Raw genomic sequence first — 18,677 nt, forward strand, 5'->3', positions numbered from 1 at the left:
GGCCCCGCCCCCTCCCCGGCCGGGCCCCGCCTCTCCGTCCAGAGAGGGCGGGGACCTAGTGGCGGCCGCAGCCGCAGGAATATGCTGGAAGCCGGCTGGCGGGCGCCGGGGAGGTGCTGAACGGACAGTTCCCGCCGCTTTATTTGCCCGGCGGCGGGTAGGAGGGTGGGGCGGCCTTGGAGTCCGCTGGGCACGTGAGCGATGGAGACCATCTGGATCTACCAGTTCCGCCTCATCGTCATCGGGGACTCCACCGTGGGAAAGTCGTGCCTCCTGCACCGCTTCACTCAGGGCCGCTTCCCCGGGCTGCGCTCCCCAGCCTGCGACCCCACTGTCGGCGTGGACTTCTTCTCCCGCCTGCTGGAGATCGAGCCCGGCAAGAGGATAAAGCTGCAGCTCTGGGACACGGCGGGACAGGAGCGGTTCAGGTAGGACCCCCGGCGCGGGGACCCCCCCACCCAGGGACCGCACCGCCCCCTCCGTCCGCCTGGGGCCCCCTCCCTAAGCGTTGTCCGCACCGGCCCGACTCGGGAGTAGCTCTGGCCCTTCCCTCTCGAAAGTGCAAACACTCCATTCTCGCTTCCCCTTTGCCCCTCCTCTTCCAGGGACGACTTCCTCCTCCGCAATTTCTCACTTCTTTCTTTGGCTCCCATTTCCTGCGCCCCCTTTCCGTTTTTCCTTTCCCGCCTGAACCCAGGTCACCCTCACCAGCCCCTCTTACCCAGCACTCTGGCCCTGCTGGCATTTTTATCCCCAACTCTTCGGCTCCCCCGCTGCCTTCTCCCCAAACTCAGCGTCCCTCGCTTCTCACGCCCTGACCTGGCCACCCTTCTCCAAGCTCCAATTTTCCTCCTCTGACCGAGCAGCTTCCCATCTATGCGGCCCCGGAGAACTGCATAGAAGGATTCCCAGATTCGTGATTGATCCGTTTAGCTTCACAGCAAGCAGTGCTCCAGCCCAGATTACAGCATGAGCTCATTGGGCACCGTGCAGACGGAGATGAATGCGGTAATGGTCTGAACATCTCACAGCACCGAATGTGGTCATCAGAAATACAGGGCCAGGACCCGTGAGAGTGTGTCTAGTACAGCAACCAAGGACACAGACACAGCTGAGTTTTTGTGTTTCATTGTTATTGTTTTTTAAGGATTGAGTTCCCTTTAGAAGTTTGTCATCACTGGTGCTTTGTTGGAGAAAAGAGAGATGTACATACTGAGATTTGTTAGGAACTTTTCCTTTATTTTATTTATAATAGATACTTAACGTTCCAGGGTGATAAAAGATCAGAAAATACTTTTCAACATGGAGGAGGAATACAAGTAAATAGTCTCATTCTACATGCTCATTGAAACCCAGAAGGATTTCACAAAAGTGACTGCCAAATAAAAACTAAATGTAAATTGTATGCATTTCCTAGATATTTAAGATGGAATCAGATATGAAGCACATTTAAAATTTTTAGGATTCAAGAACTTTTTTTTTAGAAGAAGGTAAGAGATCTGATATATTATAGTGTTCGGGACTCTTTCAAGGTTCTATTATCAACTGGAACTCATTAAAGCAAACATTTTGTAGTCTTCTGCTTTTGGGATAGGTACTTCTTAACCATACTTCCCAAACATGGCTCCCCCTCCCCCCATCCAACACCCATTCTGAGTGAGATCAGCCTACTTCTCTGAGAAAAAGAGAAAAAGCCTCCTTTAAAATAATTTTCCAAACTCTTAATTCCTCATCTATAAAATGGAGTCATTATGATCTCTAAGATTCATTACAGTTTTACCATTGTAAGGTTGACAGCAAATTCATTCACTTATGATCTCAATCAGAGATGAACGTTAAGATATTTCATGGTCAGTAAAAAGTATTTACTATAGCTCTTGCTCTACCCTCTAAGGTGAAGTGAAGTTGCTCAGTCATGTCTGACTCTTTGCAACCCCATGTACTGTAGCCCGCCAGGCTCCTCCATCCATGGAATTTTCCAGGCAAGAATACTGGAGTGGGTTGCCATTTCCTTCTCCAGGGGATCTTCCCAACCTAGGGATCAAACCCAGGTCTCCCGCATTGCAGGCAGACTCCTTACCCTCTGAGCCACTAAAGTGAATATAGTGAAAACATGTTCTTTATACCTTAACTTCTATACCATTACTTTATACCTTAAACGTCTAGCAACTACTGATAGTTAAGAAGTATAGGTAGTAAAATCTTCTTGAGTCTAAAATGCTTTCCTTAAAAGTAACTCTTTTAAAAATATTTTTTTTAATTAATTTATTTTAATTGGAGGCTAATTACTTTACAGTACTGCGGTGGTTTTTGCCATACATCGACATGAATCAGTCATGGGTGCACATGTGTCCCCCCATCCTGAACCTCCCTCCCACCTCTGTCCCCACCCCATCCCTCTGGTTGTCCCAGAGCATCGGCTTTGCATGCCCTGCTTCATGCATTGGACTTGGCACTGGTCCTCTATTTTACATATGGTAATATACATGTTTCAATGCTATTCTCTCAAATCGTCCCACCCCCGCCTTCTCCCACAGAGTCCAAAAGTCTGTTCTTTACATCTGTGTCTCTTTTGCTGCCTTGCACATAGGATTGTCATATACTGTGTTGGTGTTTCTCTTTCCGACTTACTTCACTCTGTATAATAGGCTCCAGTTTCATCCACCTCGTTAGAACTAACTCAAATGCGTTCTTTTTTTATAGCTGAGCAATATTCCATTGTGTATATGTACCATAACTTCCTTATCCATTCATCTGCTGATGGACATCTACGTTGCTTCCATGTCTTATTTATTGTAAAGGGTGCTGCAATGAACATTGGGGTACATGTGTCTCTTTCAATTCTGGTTTCCTTAGTGTGTATGCCCAGCAGTGGGATTGCTGAGTCTTTTGGTAGTTCTAGTCTCAGTTTTTTAAGGAATCTCCACACTGTTTCTCCATAGTGGCTGTACCACTTTGCATTCCCGCCAACAGTGTGAGAGGGTTCCCTTTTTTCCGTATCTTCTCCAGCATTTATTGTTTGTAGACTTTTTGATGGCGGCCATTCTGACCTGTGTGAGATGATACCTCATTGTGGTTTTGATTTGCATTTTTCTAGTAATGAGTGATGTTGAGCATCTTTTCATGTTTCTGTTAGCCATCTGTATGTCTTCTTTGGAGAAATGTCTATTTAGTTCTTTGGCCCACTTTTTGATTGGGTCGTTTTTCTGGTATTGAGCTTTATGAGCTGCTTTTATATTTTGGAGATTAATTCTTTGTCAGTTGTTTTGTTTGCTGCTATTTTCTCCCATTCTGAAGGCTGCCTTTTCACCTTGCTTATAGTTTCCTTCATTGTACAAAAGCTTTTAAGTTTAACTAGGTCCCATTTGTTTATTTTTGTTTTTATTTCCCTTACTCTGGGAGGTGGGTCATAGAGGATCTTGTGATTTACATCAAAGAGTGTTCTACCCTTGTTTTCCTCTAAGAGTTTTATAGTTTCTGGTCTTCCATTTAGGTCTTTAATCCATAAAAGTAGCTCTTAAACTTATTGTAAGGGATGGTTAAATTGTTAGATTTTAAAGATCTTTTCTGCTAAATACATCCTTGTTTTTTATTGCCTTTAAGAAGAATGTACATTTATTTTATATGTACTATTTAAACTGGCTTCCCAGGTAGCCCAGTGGTAAAGAATCCACCTGCGAATTCAGGAGACAAGGGTTTGATCCCTGGTTAGGGAAGATTCCCCTAGAGTAAGAAATGGCAACTCACTCCAGTATTCTTGCCTGGAAAATTCCATGGACACAGGAGGCTGGTGGGCTAAAGTCCATGGGGTCACAAGGAGTCAGACATGACTGAGCACACACACACACATTTAAATCAGACAGTAACACTCATAATAATGCAAGGACATTTAGGGAACACTTACTGACAGTGAGTCATACTATATTTTGTTTGGCTTTTTACCAAAGATGTATTCCTAAATTTATATATATGTATCAGTGGCTGCCTCCAAATACTTGCTTTTCTCTCATTTAGCAGAACAATTTCTCCATAAAATTGCATTAAACAGTTATTGTTAAATCATTCTGTACCTTCCTCTAAGAAAATACAGATACTTATTTTGAGTAAGTGCATTTGTTTCATAGAAAGGCACTATTTAGTTCATGAATGTATAGTCCTGTCATTAGTTGTAATCATACTGTTTAACTGTAATCAGGAATTTGTGGGAAACATTCCATTTACATTCTGTTTGGAGGTTTGTTGGTGATTAGATATAAACAAAAACAAATCAGTTTTAGACAGTTCAGGAGATAGCTTAAAAGCATAAACAAATATGTTATAGGACAACAAAGTAGTGAGCTTATGATTATGATATAAATAGCCTTAAGTTATCTTTTTCTTCGGGGGGAGGGGCGGGGGGGGGCAGGCTTCCCTCATGGTTCATCTGGTGAAGAATCTGCCTGCAATGTGGAAGACCTGGGTTCGATCCCTTGGTTAGGAAGATCCCCTGGAGAAGGGAAAGGCTACCCACTCCAGTATTCTGGCTTGAAGAATTCCATGGACTGTATAGTCCATGGTGTTGCAAAGAGTCAGAACAGGACTGAGCAACTTTCACTTTTCATCTTTTTTTTACCCATCTTTTTTTTTACCCAACTTTATTAAAGTAATAATTGATAAAGCCTTAGTTTTTAAAGTTCAGAGCATATATTAATATGCTTGTAGCCAGTAACTAGTCACAAAAAAAAAAGAGAACAAAATCAAAGTTGAGAAAAATGATGAACATGTGAGCATCTGTAAATCGTAGCATAATACTCAATTGCTAAAGTTTTTGTTATTAACGCTGTGTTTTAGTCAGAATAAATGTTAAATTGCTGTATTAAGGATACTTATAATTACAGTGCCTTATTTAATGATAGTTCATTTCTCTCTTGTTTAACAGTCTCAAGGTAAGTGGTCCATCATTCAGGATCATCATTCAGATGGCTTCTCTCTTACTCGCTTACTATCCAGGCCGTCATTCAAGAGAGAGATCATTCTCTCTTACTTTCCTACCATCCCTAGAACATTGTCATCATCTCTGTGGACAAAGCTGGGTGTGGGCACACTGTGTGCCTGTTCGGGGAGAGGGGAAAGAAAGGATCTAAACCAAGCAATGTTTCTTTTAAGCAGGCGAGGCCAGTGTGGTGCAGATTCCTTCAGCTCTCAATTCATTGAGGAGAAATAGGTTATAAGGCCACACTTATGCAGGGCTACCATGTGCTCGGGGGAAAGGAAAGATGGATTTGGCATTGTAGGCACTGGGTGAAACTAGCAATCACCACTTCTATTTTTTAATCATCATAGTGGAAGAAGTTTATCGGGAAAGGAAACAAAAATATTGTTTAACAGTATTAATAGGGATAAATAAGTGTAAATATGACTAGATATATAGAGAGCACCAAATGTAAAAATATAAATTTTGAATTTTTCTCATGAAAAGCATTTAAGGCAATATGAAGATAAAATGAGATATAGCAACATTAGCTGTGGGGATAGAAAATCTGAAAGTCTGAAAAGCCAGACTTGGCCTTTTATTTCATGTTGTCTGGCCTTTGGGGTATTATAATTACAGCCAGAGATTGTAAAGCTCAGAGAATAATGTCCTCCTAGTGCAGTGCTTCTCAAAGTGTGTTCTGCAGAACACTCATACCATGTGATTCTTTTTAAAGGATGGGTTCTCTAATCAAATAAGTTTGAAAATCCTTGTATTCCATTTCTCTCTTACAAAATTCATATCAAAGACGCCAAGAAGTCTTGAGTAAAGAAACCTATTTACCTTTGATTAAACTAGCATTTTCACCATTTATTTGAAGGGCTATTCTTAAAATATGAAAATCTATGATTAGTAGTGTTCTAAGTAGTATAATTTGGGGGAAACTCCTTTGATGAATTGCTTTAGTCACATTCCTTGAGCAGAACCAAGTAAACTTTTGAAGTTTGGAGCAACAGAAAACCTGCAGATATTGGTTAACCTTTTCCTCTAGCTCCTTTCTACTGTGTATCTTTCTCTTCCTTATGTGTCTTACCCTTCCTTAAACTCCTTATTTTTTAATTTTCCTTTACCCTCTTCATCTGTCAGTTTCTACTCATAGTTTCCTCCCACCTTATCTTCTTTCATTTCATTTTAATGTGTCTTTTTTTATCTCATTTCTTTTTAGCTTATTTCTCCGTATTTATCCCTCTGCTTCACTTATGTCTCTGTTTTCTCCTTTGTCACTTCAAAACATTCATATGAAGTAAATATTTAAAAGTCATTTGTTTTCTGTTCATAATTTTAAGAGTAAGCATCATGAACATTTTCTGTTTTTCCTTAAGAGATCATTTAAGATTTCTAAACTAAATGGGTTTTTCTTTTGTTTTTAATTAATCATTTATTTTTGGCTGCACTGGGTCTTCCTTGCTTTGTGCAGGCTTTCTCTCATTGCAGCAAGTGGGGGCTACTCTTCGTTGCATTGCACGTGCTTCCCGTTGTGGTGGCTTCCCTTGTTGCAGGAGCACAAGCTCTAGGCGGTGGGCTTCAGTAGTTGTACCCCTCCAGGCCAGAAACTGCTGCGCGCAGGCTGTAGGGTGCACGGACTCAGTAGTTGTGGCGGCATGGGCTTAGTTGCTCCGCAGCATGTGGACTCTTCCCGGACCAGGGATCAAACCCATGTCCCCTGCATTGGCAGGCAGATTCGTTACCACTGCACCACCCTGGAAGTCCTGTTTTTCTTTTTTAAGGAATCTTTATTTGATCTCCACCCTCCTTACTGTGGTTCATGATCGTCAATGGAGATTTTCTGATAGCGGATTGGTGGGCTCATAATTACATAGGTAACGGAACAAAGATTGTCTGCAATTAAGTGCTATAATCATTGCAGTCTGCTGTAGTTCCAAGTTATTAGAAACAATAGAAAGCTGGGCTCTATTTGTATTGAGTGATCAGATAATACAGTGTTTTGATTAAAATTATCTGTGTTGTAACAGAAATAAAGCCGAATTAGATTAGATATAGGGGATAAATTACAAATGATACTGATTTCATGAGAAGCAAAATGTCAGTGAACATACAGGTGTCCTAACAACATGTGTTTGTGGATTTTCTCTCTAGTCTATTTCCATTATCCAGTGCTGTCAGCGCCCAACTGTCTCAGTCTCTGAGCCTCTTATTCAAATTCTTAAAAGAAAAAATATCATTGATTTTTGATTGGCCAGTGAGTCAGCTCCCCTAAGGTTGGGTTATTAAGATAATATACACATAAAATACAATGGAATTATACAAATTTCGAGATATGTTTTATAAGTCATACAAAGCAAATGAATCTGTAAGAGTCTACTTTTTGGGAAAGAGAAATTCACAGAAGAAAAAAGTGAACAGTCACCCCAAAAAGTATACTTTCTCATGTTTCAGAGTAAAATGATATGTAAAAAGAAGCCTGCATCATTTCTAACAAGTGTAGCAGAATGTGGAAAGATGACCCTTGTAGCCAAGTATATTTTTATATGCTGAAGTTTATTTTTGCTGTCCATTCAGAACAGTCAGACCATTTTGAGTGATTGCATAGTCAGTACAGTTAAGAAGCTAGCCATTAAATTCAAAACGCTGTGATTGGTTTTCTTAATTTCCTTTTTCTTCAGTGAATCAATTGATTTTGCCTATGTAGCCATAACCTCAATGACATATTGGTATATGAAGGTTATTATACATCCTCTTTAGTAACTAAATATTGTAAATAAAGTAGACTAAATATTGTACTTCAGTGTTTGAAGAGCCTAGGCCAGCAGCAGGCAAAATTGCAAAGTTAAGTGGAATGCATTCTTAGGGCCTTTGGTGCTTTCCTACTTTTTCTTTCCTTCTGTTTTTGAATAGTAAGATCTTGACCAACTCTTCTGTTTTCCTTTCACATCTCAGTTGAAAAGCCATTCCTTAATTCTGCATCCTAGCTTCAGAGAGAGAAGTAGCTGGAAGACCAAGAGATACAAAAATATTGAAAGAATAGGGTTCTTCTAGGAGTATTTCTATTCTAAAAGAGAATGACCACCTGGTATCATTTTGAAGTAATGTTTCCCTGTTGGTGGAGTTGTGAATCTGTGGCTGAAGGGTGTTGGAGTTTCCTCTCATCGTGCTGCATCAATGACCACCTATTCTGACACACTGGCCCCACATTTAGCTTTCAAGGAAACGGCTAGAAGAAAAATTAGTAATGTTGTCAGTATATGGATCACTCAGTAAAGTTTTCCTATGAAGAAAAGTGCTTTGCTTAGTCTCAGAGAGAGAATAAATTGCTACCCATTCTTGGTCAGTTTCAATAGCATATAAAGATTTCTTAACAACTTAGCCTCCATAGACATTTTACTTAAAGTTTAAAGAGCAACTTCTTGGAATGATATGAGATTATTTATTCTGATGTTTTAAAGAGCCAGTTATTCTTATCCTAACTGAGTTAGAAGAAATCTGCATTCTCCAGTCTGTTCTGTGAAGTGGTGGAAAAGAAAGGTGAACCACTCAAATAATACTAAGGTACACACACACACCAGAGAACATCAGATTTTACTTTAATAAAATATTTGCATTCTTTCTGAAGTGAAATCCTACAAAGCCTATACTTTATGATACCAATAAATCTGCCTCCAAATGTCAGTAACTTTTAATCAATTCTGACAATATGTAATTCAGAGTTCATTTAAAAATTATCACCCTACACAGTCTACCTCACTTATCATGAAATAAATATCATTAAAAACCCATTGTTTTCTGAAAGGAGTCACTTCATGTAATGAAGTACTATTCTGAGCTATAGGAGTTCCAGAAAAATGTGAAACAGAGGTCCAGTACACTTCAAAGTTAAAAGTATATTTTTAGTTTAAGCTGTGAAAGAGTTTCAAAATAGCGATAGTAGTTCTGTATATCAGAGTCAGACATGACTGACGTGACTTAGCATGCATGCGTGCATTGGAGAAGAAAATGGCAACCCACTCCAGTGTTCTTGCCTGGAGAATCCCAGGGACAGAGGAGCCTGGTGGGCTGCCGTCTCTGGGGTCGAACAGAGTCAGACACGACTGAAGCGACTTAGCAGCAGCAGTAGCAGCAGTTCTGTATATAAGCATGACTGAGTAACTGTCGATGGCTTGGTGGCATATTAGTTTATTTTGGCTTAAAATCTTAGTGTTCTTTAAAACATTCTTAAAATGTACTGAATTTTGTTTTTTCTATTTCCTTCCTATGGTAATGATTCATTTTTAATTGAGGAATAACATGCTAAATAAAATTATTTTTTTACTGGTAGTACGTCTTTAAGACCATCCACTCATACCAATATCTAGGATATAAATAAACCATCAAAAATGTCACAATGCCAAAAGAATTGGTAAGGTAACAGAGACAGAATTCTCTCTTAGGTTTATTTCCACTTCACAGGTATAATGTGTGCATTAGAGTCACCTGAGAAAGGTCTTTAGCAAGCCAGGCCCCAAAAGTTATCAGTGACTTTTCTTGGCAAAATATTATCCTTCTGTTGTGGCTCAGACCATAAAGAAACTGTCTGCAACAGATAGACCCGGGTTCAATATTTGGGTTGGGAAAATCCCCTTGAGAAGGAAATGGCTACCCACTCCAGTATTCTTATCTGGAGATGCTGCCATGGACAGAGGAGTCTGGTGGGCTACAATGTCTAGGGTCACAAAGAGTTGGACACAGCTGAAGCATGCATGCATATGCCTATTTCTTTCCCTACTTTTTGTGTAATTGGTCAGAATCTCTTGTCTAAATTATCTTCCTGTGTCAAAAGTGGTTTTTCATCTGATTCTTCAACCTTTCCAAATGTATTTCTGTTTTGTAGGACATAGTGTGATATGGCCTGAAACAGATAAGGCTAAATGACAGCCTTAATAACAGACATCTGCCTCAGAAATATAAAAGAATAGTGTGTGGCCCGAACTGAACCCTCTTCTCTGAGGACAGATCAAGAGAGAATACTGCAAATGGGAGTTAATGTATATTATGAACTTCTTGGCTATAAGAGAAGACATTTTAAAAAAAAGAGAGTATAGATTCTCAAATTCTAGGTATTGCTTATCATTTTTCCTCAGAGTAGCATTTTTCAAAGTAATAGGTATAATTTGAGTAAAAATTTCCTTGATCAAATATTGTTAAAAATGCTGGGGTTTTGCAAGATTTCTCGAGCTTTAATATAATACTAACTTTCTAATATACTTTGTAAACACCCAAGACATACATGGTGTTTCCCAACCCAGAGTCCCATTACATAGAATGAGAAAGACTAGCGATTTCTTCAAGAAAATCAGATACACCAAGGGAACATTTCATGCAATGATGAGCACAATAAAGGATAGAAATGGTATGGACCTGACAGAAGCAGAAGATATTAAGAAGCGGTGGCAAGAATACACAGAACTATACGAAAAAAAACCTTCATGACCCAGATAACCACAATGGTGTGATCACCCACCTAGAGCCAGACATCCTGGAATGCGAAGTCAAATGAGCCTTTGGAAGTGTCACTACAAACAAAGCTAGTGGAGGTGATGGAATTCCAGCTGAGCTATTTCAGATCCTAAGATGATGCTGTGAAAGTGCTGTACTCAATATGCCAGCAAATCTGGAAAACTCAGCAGTGGCCACAGGACTGGAAGAGGTCAGTTTTCATTCCAATCCCAAAGAAAAGCAATGCCAAAGAATGTTCAAACTATCATACAAGTACCCTCATTTCACACACTAGCAAAGTAATACTCAAAATTCTCCAAGCCAGGTTTCAATAGTATATGAACCGTGAACTTCCAGATGTTCAAGCTAGATTTAGAAAAGGCAGAGGAAGCAGAGATCAAATTGCCAACATCCACTGGATCATTGAAAAAGCAAGAGAGTTCCAGAAGAACATCTACTTAATGCTTTATTGACTACACTAAAGCTTTTGACTGTGTGGGTCACAACAAACTGTGGAAAGTTCTTCAAGAGATGGGAATACCAGACCACCTGACCTGCCTCCTGAGAAATCTGTATGCAGGTCAAGAAGCAATAGTTAGAACTGGACATGGGACAACAGACTGGTTCCAAATAGGAAAAGGAGTACATCAAGACTGTATGTTGTCACCCTGCTTATTTAACTTATATGCAGAGTACATCATGAGAAATGCTGGGCTGGAAGAAGCACAAGCTGGAATCAAGATTGCCAGCAGAAATATCAATAACCTCAAATATGCAGATGACACCACCCTTATGGCAGAAAGTGAAGAAGAACTAAAGAGCCTCTTCATGAAAGTGAAAGAGAAGAGTGAAAAAGTTGGCTTAAAGCTTAACATTCAGAAAACTAAGATCATGGCATCTGGTCCCATCACTTCATGGCAAATAGATGGAGAAAAAATGGAAGCAGTGACAGACTTTATTTTCTTGGGCTCCAAAATCACTGCAGATGATGATTACAGCCATGAAATTAAAAGACACTTACTCCTTGGAAGAAAAACTATGACCAACCTGGACAGCATATTAAAAAGCAGAGACATTACTTTGCCACCAAAGGTCCATCTAGTCAATGCTGCGCTTTTTCAAGTAGTCATGTATGGATGTGAGAGTGCACCATAAAGAAAGCTGAGCAATGAAGAATTGATGCTTTTGAACTGTGGTGTTGGAGAAGACTCTTGAGAGTCCCTTGGACTGCAAGGAGATACAACCAGTCCATGCCAAAGGAAATCAGTCCTGAATATTCACTGGAAGGGCTGATGCTGAAGCTGAAACTCCAATACTTTGGCCACGTGATGGGAAGAACTGACTCATTTGAAAAGACTGTGATGCTGGGAAAGATTGAAGGCGGGAGGAGAAGGGAACAACAGAGGATGAGATGGTTGGATGGTATCACTGACGTGATGGACATGAATGAGTTTGCGTAAGCTCCGGGGAGTTGGTGATGGGCAGTGAGGCCTGGCGTGCTGCAGTCCATGGGGTCGTAAAGAGTCAGACACAACTGATTGACTGAACTGAACTGAACTGATTTTGGGAATCAGTAGAGAGATGAGAACATGTCAAAGAAAAAGTGTAGGCAATTCCCTAAATTTTAGAATGTATTTGAGAACCTCGCATGGTTTCTTCTCTCATTTGATTCTCTGTCTCTTTTTAAAAGTTATTTATTATTTTAGTTTTGACTGTGCTAGGTCTTCGTTGCTGCACAGTTTTTCTCTAATTGCAATGAGCAGTGGCTACTGTCTAGTTGTGGTGCACAGGCTTCTTTTGCAGTGGATTCTCTTGTTGCAGGGCACAGGGTCTCGGGTGTGCAGACTTCAGTAGTTGTGGCTCCCAAACTCTCGAGCACAGGCTCAGTAGTTGTGGCACACGGACTTAGTGTTCCACGGCATGTGACATCTTCCTGGGTCAGGGATCGATCCTGTGTCTCTTGCACTGACAGGCGCACTCTTTAATGCTGAGCCACCAGGGAAGCCCTCTGTCTCTTTTGCTGGTGCTTCTAGGTGACTTCGTCAGGTCTCCGTTTCAAAATTAAAAGGTACACTCACTTGTTTTAAGGGCTACAGACAGGTTATGGGAGTAGGAAATCAAAAGTTAGTGTAGCAAATAGATGAAATTTAAGACATATTTGATAGGACTGGAGGATAGACTCTGAAAAGAGAATCAGAAGTGGAAGAGAAGGTATAACTAATTGTGTAGGAGAGAACTGTTGGAGGCAAGGTAAATCAGTGAGAGTTGAATTGAAAATAAAATCCAAGAAAATTCCATGGACTGTATAGTCCATGGGGTGGCAAAGAGTCAGACACAGCTGAGCGACTTTCACTTTCACTTTTCGGCTTCCCAGATAGCTAGTTGGTAAAGAATCCGCCTGCAATGCTGGAGACCCCAGTTCGATCCCTGGGTTGAGAAGATCCCCTGGAGAAGGGAAAGGCTACCCACTCCAGTATTCTGGCCTGGAGAATTCCGTGGACTGTGTAGTCCATGGGTCCATGTAGTCCATGGGTCGCCAAGAATCGGTCATAAGTGAGTGACTTTCACCTCACCTCCATGTGGTTTCTACCCTGAAAAATACTTTGTGTACAACCCCACCCCACTCCCATCTCTAGATCCAAGTTAATTACTGTGTCTACGCAAACCATTATTTTTCTGGTCTATTCAGAAACAAAAGGAGAAATAGCTTTACACAATAGAAGTGGTGCTGATAACTGACAGCAAACACTTGTGGCTGCAGTGACAACCAACTTTCCCCTGCATGCAGTACTCAGCGACTGCACAGCCACACTTAGTAACAGGAATGACCCCAACCCACTGCAACAGAAGAATTTATATGACATTTTTTGCCTTGATAAGCAAGGAAAGATACTGGGTATTAAGCAAAGCTACAAGCAAATACTGGCTACGGTGTCCTAACATTTCAAAAGTACAATGAACTAGCTTTCTGCTTTTTTCGAGAGAAACTGAAATCCATCAGAATGATGATTTACCTGTGGAAATCTATGCATTTATTTAAATTAACTGGGTACACGGCACTAGATACAAAAATAGATGTAAAAATAAATAAGATGTAGTCTCACGTTGCTGTCTCTCTACTGGATAGAGCACAGACTATATTGCAATCCAGAAACTGACCAAATATGGTATCTTAAATGATACAGAATTTTGTTTCTCTCTCCCCTGTCTTGATAGTCCAGCATGAGCAGTTCTGGACTATCTAGGTGACTATGCCTCAGCTTCAGTTTCCAGGGTTTTCCAGTCACTGCCATTCCTAACAGGCAAGAAGGAGAAAGATGCAGCCTAGGGCAAATGGCTTCTCTAAGCAGATGAACCTCAGACCGTACATGTAATTTACCATGTTCCATTGATCCAAACTTAGTGATATGCCAAAACTTGCTGTAAGAAAACTGGAGAAATATAGTTTCTATGTGAGTTGCTGTGTACAAGCAAAAACTCATGGAGTTCTATTACTAAAAGAAGACAGGGAGAATAGACCCTGAGGGACAATTAGAGATCTTTCTCACAGGCTCATAGCAAAGAAAGGTAATAAATAATTGGAATAAAGGCTGGTAAGTACTAAAATAAGTTCTGGTGGCAGAACAAAGGGAGAAATTGTCTTCTGTGTGTAGGGTGAGGGCTTGTTTCAGAGGATGTATCCGAAAGAATGTGGTCCTTGCTGCTGGGACGTGAAGGATATGTCAGTAGTAAGAGAAATAACAATAGGAAGCAATAACAATAGACTGGAAGAAGTGGCTTCCAGTAATGACAGCAGATTGAATACCTATGCCTTTTTTTTTTTTTTTTTTTCTGAAACCTCACTAAAGTAACAATAGTTTTGTTTTTTAGCCATAGATCCTAGCAAGAATAGGTAACAAGACAACAGCAAAAAAAAAAAAAATTTGAAGTAAGGAAGCAGATGGAGGAATGATACATGAATTAGCAATTTAAAGAAAATTAGCTTCTAAGCTAGGGGGTAGGAAAAGCGAAAAACCAAACCAGTATATATCATTGAGTCCTCTAAAGACCCAGGAAATGGTGACACCAGATAGTTCTGAATTAGGGATGCTAAAATAAGGATCATTGATTGTCAATCTGTTTAAGAAAGATTGGGTCCTCACATCCCCTCCACCATTCCATGCAACAGTTGACTTCCTCTTCCCGCACATCGGCAAAAAACTAGAAATTTATTCTTTGAAAAAGTTAAACATAGAATCTCTTACTGAAATGATCAGGCATAAGTGAGGTTGGGATCCCTTATTAAAAGTAAGGACTTTAAGTGAATGTGTGCATGTTGTATGCTAAGACTGTCTAGCTTTCTTCCCTGTCTTAGCTTCCAGAATGCTGACAATCAGATCTTCACCCTTCAAACAGAACATTGGTGAAATCATTTCAGAAGAATTTGACCAGGCCAAGAAGAAAGACTTAAGATACCAACATTAGCAATTCCTCAACTAAATGATCCATCCTGATCATCTTATGAGTTAGGCTTTTAGTCTCAATGAAAGACTGCAAGAAATATTAGGAAATCCAAAATATGAAATCTAGAGACTGAAATAAACAGAAGCCAAAAGCAACCAGAAAAACAAATTTGATGAGGGAGAAGGGAATGTTTCAGAAGTACAACCCCTCCCCACCGCCAAAATCCCTGTCTTTAACTTTCTCAGAGGGAAAATAGGAAAATATTGCAATCATAAAAGAAGAATAAATACTGTTTTTTCAAAAGAATAGTCTGAGAAAAAAAGAGCTTTTGGAAACACAATAGAAAAAAGTAAAACACTCAATATAAAGTTGGGGAAGTCTCTCAAAAAATAGGACAAAAGGACAAAGACTTAGAAAATAGGAAAAAAAAAAAAAATATATATATATATATATATATTTTTTTCTTTAGTTAGATGACTGTTCCAGTAGGTTCAATAAAAACGCAACGGGCATTCCAGAAAAATGGAACAGGAAAAAACAGGAAAGAAATGATCAGTGAAGCAATTTAAAAAATATTTCCAAGGTGTAGGGACCTGAGTTTTCAGATGAGAAGAGCCCAGCACAATAAATGAAAGTAGACACATTCTAAGGGACATTGTCATGAAATCCTAAACCCTGGGTCCACAGAGAAGTTCCTACAAACTTCCGGGGTAGGGCAGGGGAGGGATATGGATAATAGGTAATAGGTCAAGTGAAAAAGATCAGGAATCAGATTGACTTCACACTTCCTGTAAACAACAGTTGAACCTCGAGGGCAATGGAAAGATTTCAAAATTCTGAAAGAATTCTGTGTCTGACCATTCAACTGTGAAAACAGAATAAAAACAAGCAAAACTTCAAAATATTACCTCATGCATCTTTTTTTCCTCATGCATCTTTTTTTTTTATCTTTTAAAGCTTTTTATTTTTTTTTAGGGTATAGCCGATTAACACTGTTGTGATTCAGGTGAACAGGAAAGTGACTCAGCCACACATATACATGAATCCATTCTCCCCGAAACTCCCCTCCCATCCAGGCTACCACATAGCACTGAGCAGAGTTCCCTGTACTGTACGCTATGTCCCTATTGATAATCCATTTTAAATATAGTGTGTGTACATGTCCATCCCAAACTCCCTAACTATCCCTTCCCCTCATCCTTTCCTCTGGCAACCGTAGTTCATTCTCTAAGTCTGTGAATCTGTTTCCGTTTTGTAAGTAAGTTCGTTTGTATTATTTCTTTTTAGATTCTGCATTAAGGGATGTCATACAATATTTCTCCTTCTCTGTCTGACTCACTTCACTCAGTATGACACTCTCTAGGTCCATCCATGTTGCTGCAAATGGCATTATTTCATTCCTTTTAATGACTGAGCAATATTCCATTTTTTATATGTACCACCTCTTTATCGCTTCCTCTGTTGATGGGCATTTAGGTTGCTTCCATGTTTTGGCTATTGTAAACAATGCTGCAATGATCATTGGGGTGCATGTATCCTTTTGGACCATGTTTTCTCCAGATACATGCCCAGGAGTGGGATTATTTGGTTATAGGTGGCTAAAGTATTGTAGCTTTAGCATCAGTCCTTCTATTTCTAATTTCATAACATTGTGATCAGAAAAGATGCCTGATGTGATTTCAGTTTTCTTAGACTAACCAAGTCTCACCTTGTGGCCCAGCATATGGTCAGTCCTGGAGACCCTTTCATGTGTACTTGAGAAAAATGTGTAGTATGCTATTTTTGGATGGAATTCTCTATAAATACCAATTAAGTTCATCAGGTGTAAAGTGCCATGTAAGGCCTGTGTTTCCCTGTTAATTTTCTGTCTGGATGATGTGTCCATTGATGAAAGTGGTCCACTATTATTATATTACTGTTGATTTCTCCCTTTATGGTTGTTAGTATTTGCCTTACATATTGAAGTGCTCCTGTGTTGGGTGCATATATATTTATAATGGTTATATCTTCTTGGATTGATCCCTTGATCATTATGTAATGTCCTACTTTTCTATAACAGTCTTTGTTTTAAAGTCTATTTTGTCTAATAGAAGTATTGCTATTCTAGCTTTCTTTTGATTTCCATTTGCATGAAATACTTTCTCCCATCCCCTTACTTTCAGTCTGTAAGTGACCCTAGGTCTGAGGTGGGTATCTTGTAGACAGCATATATAGGGTCTTGTTTTTGTATCCACTCAGCCAGTCTGTATCTTTTGGTTGGTGCATTTAATCCATTTACATTTAAGGTAATGATTGATATATATGATCCTATTACCATTTTCTTAATTGTTTGGAGTTTATTTTTTCTTTTCCTTCTCTTGTGTTTCCTGCCTGGAGAAGTGCCTGTAGCATTTATTGTAAAGCTGGTTTGGTGGTGCTGAATTCTCTCAACTTTTGCTTGTCTGGAAAGCTTTTGATTTCTCCATCAAATCTGAAGGAGAGTTTTGTTGGGTAGAGTATTCTTGACTGTAGGTTCCTCCCTTTCATCACTTTAAATGTATCATGCTATTCCTTTCTGGCTTAGAGAGTTTCTGTTGAAAAATCAGCTGAAAGTTATGGGAGTTGGCTTTATATGTTATTTGTCATTTTCCCCTTATTTCTTTTAATAGTTTATCTTTGTCTTTAATTTTTATCAGTTTGATCACTATGTGTCTCAGCATGTTCCTTCTTAGGTCTATCTTTCCTGATACTCTGCACTTCCTGGTATTTGCTGACTATTTCTTTTCCCATGCTGGGGGAGTTTCCAGCTGATTATCTCATCAAGTATTTTCTCAGGTCCTTTCTCTCTCTTTCTCCTTCTGGGACCCCTATAAATATGAATGTTGGTGCATTTAATGTTGTGTCAGAGGTCTCTTATGCTGTCTTCGTCTCTTTTTTAAGTTTTGTTTGTTTTGTAATATTCTTTTGTAGCTGTGATTTCTGTCATTTTGTCTTCCAGGTCACTTATCTGTTCCTCTGCCTCAGTTATTCTACTATTGATTCCTTCTAGTGTATTATGCATCTCTGTTTGTTCTTTTTAGTTCTTCTAGGTTTTTGGCAAACATTTCTTGCATCCTTTGCATTCTTTTCCTCAGATCATGGATCATCTTCACTATCATTATTCTGACTTCTATTTCTGAAAGATTGCTTATCTCCACTTCGTTTAGTTGTGTTTCTGGGGTTTTGTTACTTCATGTGGGACATAACTCTCTGCTTTTTCATCCTGATTAATTTTCTGTAATGTGGTTTTTGTTCTAACCATTCTGGGATCGTGGTTCTTCTTGCTTCTTCTGTCTGCCCTGTGATGGATGAGGTTAAGGCTTGTGCAGGCTTCCTGATGGGAGGTACTGATGGTGGGAAGAACTGGGTCTGCTCTAGTAGACAGGGCTGTGCTGTTAATTCAATTATCTGCTGATGGGTGGGGCTGCACTCCCTCATTAGTTTGGCCTGAGGTTACCCAGCCCTGGGGTCTAAAGGCCCTGCATGCATGCCTGTTTGCTAAGTCGCCTCAGTTATGTCCTACTCTTTGCAACCCCATGGACTGTAGCCTGCCAGGCTCCTCTGTCCATGGGGTTCTCCAGGCAAGAATACTGGAGTGGGTTACCATATCCTCTTCCAGGGGATCTTCCCAACCCAGGGATCAAACCCACATCTCTCATGTCTCTCTCACTGGCGGGCGGCCTCTTTACCACTAGCGCCACCTGAGAAGCTGCCATAGTAGGACTGGTGGCGACCTCCAAGGGGGGGTCACACCAAGGGGCACCTCCTAGGACTA

The 18,677-nt window shown here is 40.0% G+C and overlaps 1 protein-coding gene across 1 annotated transcript in view; it reads left to right on the forward strand.

The window, feature by feature from the left end:
- The first annotated feature begins 74 nt into the window (after window positions 1-74).
- Window positions 75-18,677, forward strand: part of RAB39A (RAB39A, member RAS oncogene family) — a 34,960-nt gene continuing 16,357 nt past the window's right edge. The window contains exon 1 of the mRNA XM_061144147.1: window positions 75-428. Within this exon, the coding sequence (XP_061000130.1) occupies window positions 202-428 (227 nt within the window). The 5' untranslated portion in view covers window positions 75-201. The remainder of the gene's footprint in view (window positions 429-18,677) is intronic.

The sequence above is a fragment of the Dama dama genome, chromosome 1, assembly GCF_033118175.1.
Source record: "Dama dama isolate Ldn47 chromosome 1, ASM3311817v1, whole genome shotgun sequence".
Lineage (NCBI taxonomy): Eukaryota > Metazoa > Chordata > Mammalia > Artiodactyla > Cervidae > Dama > Dama dama.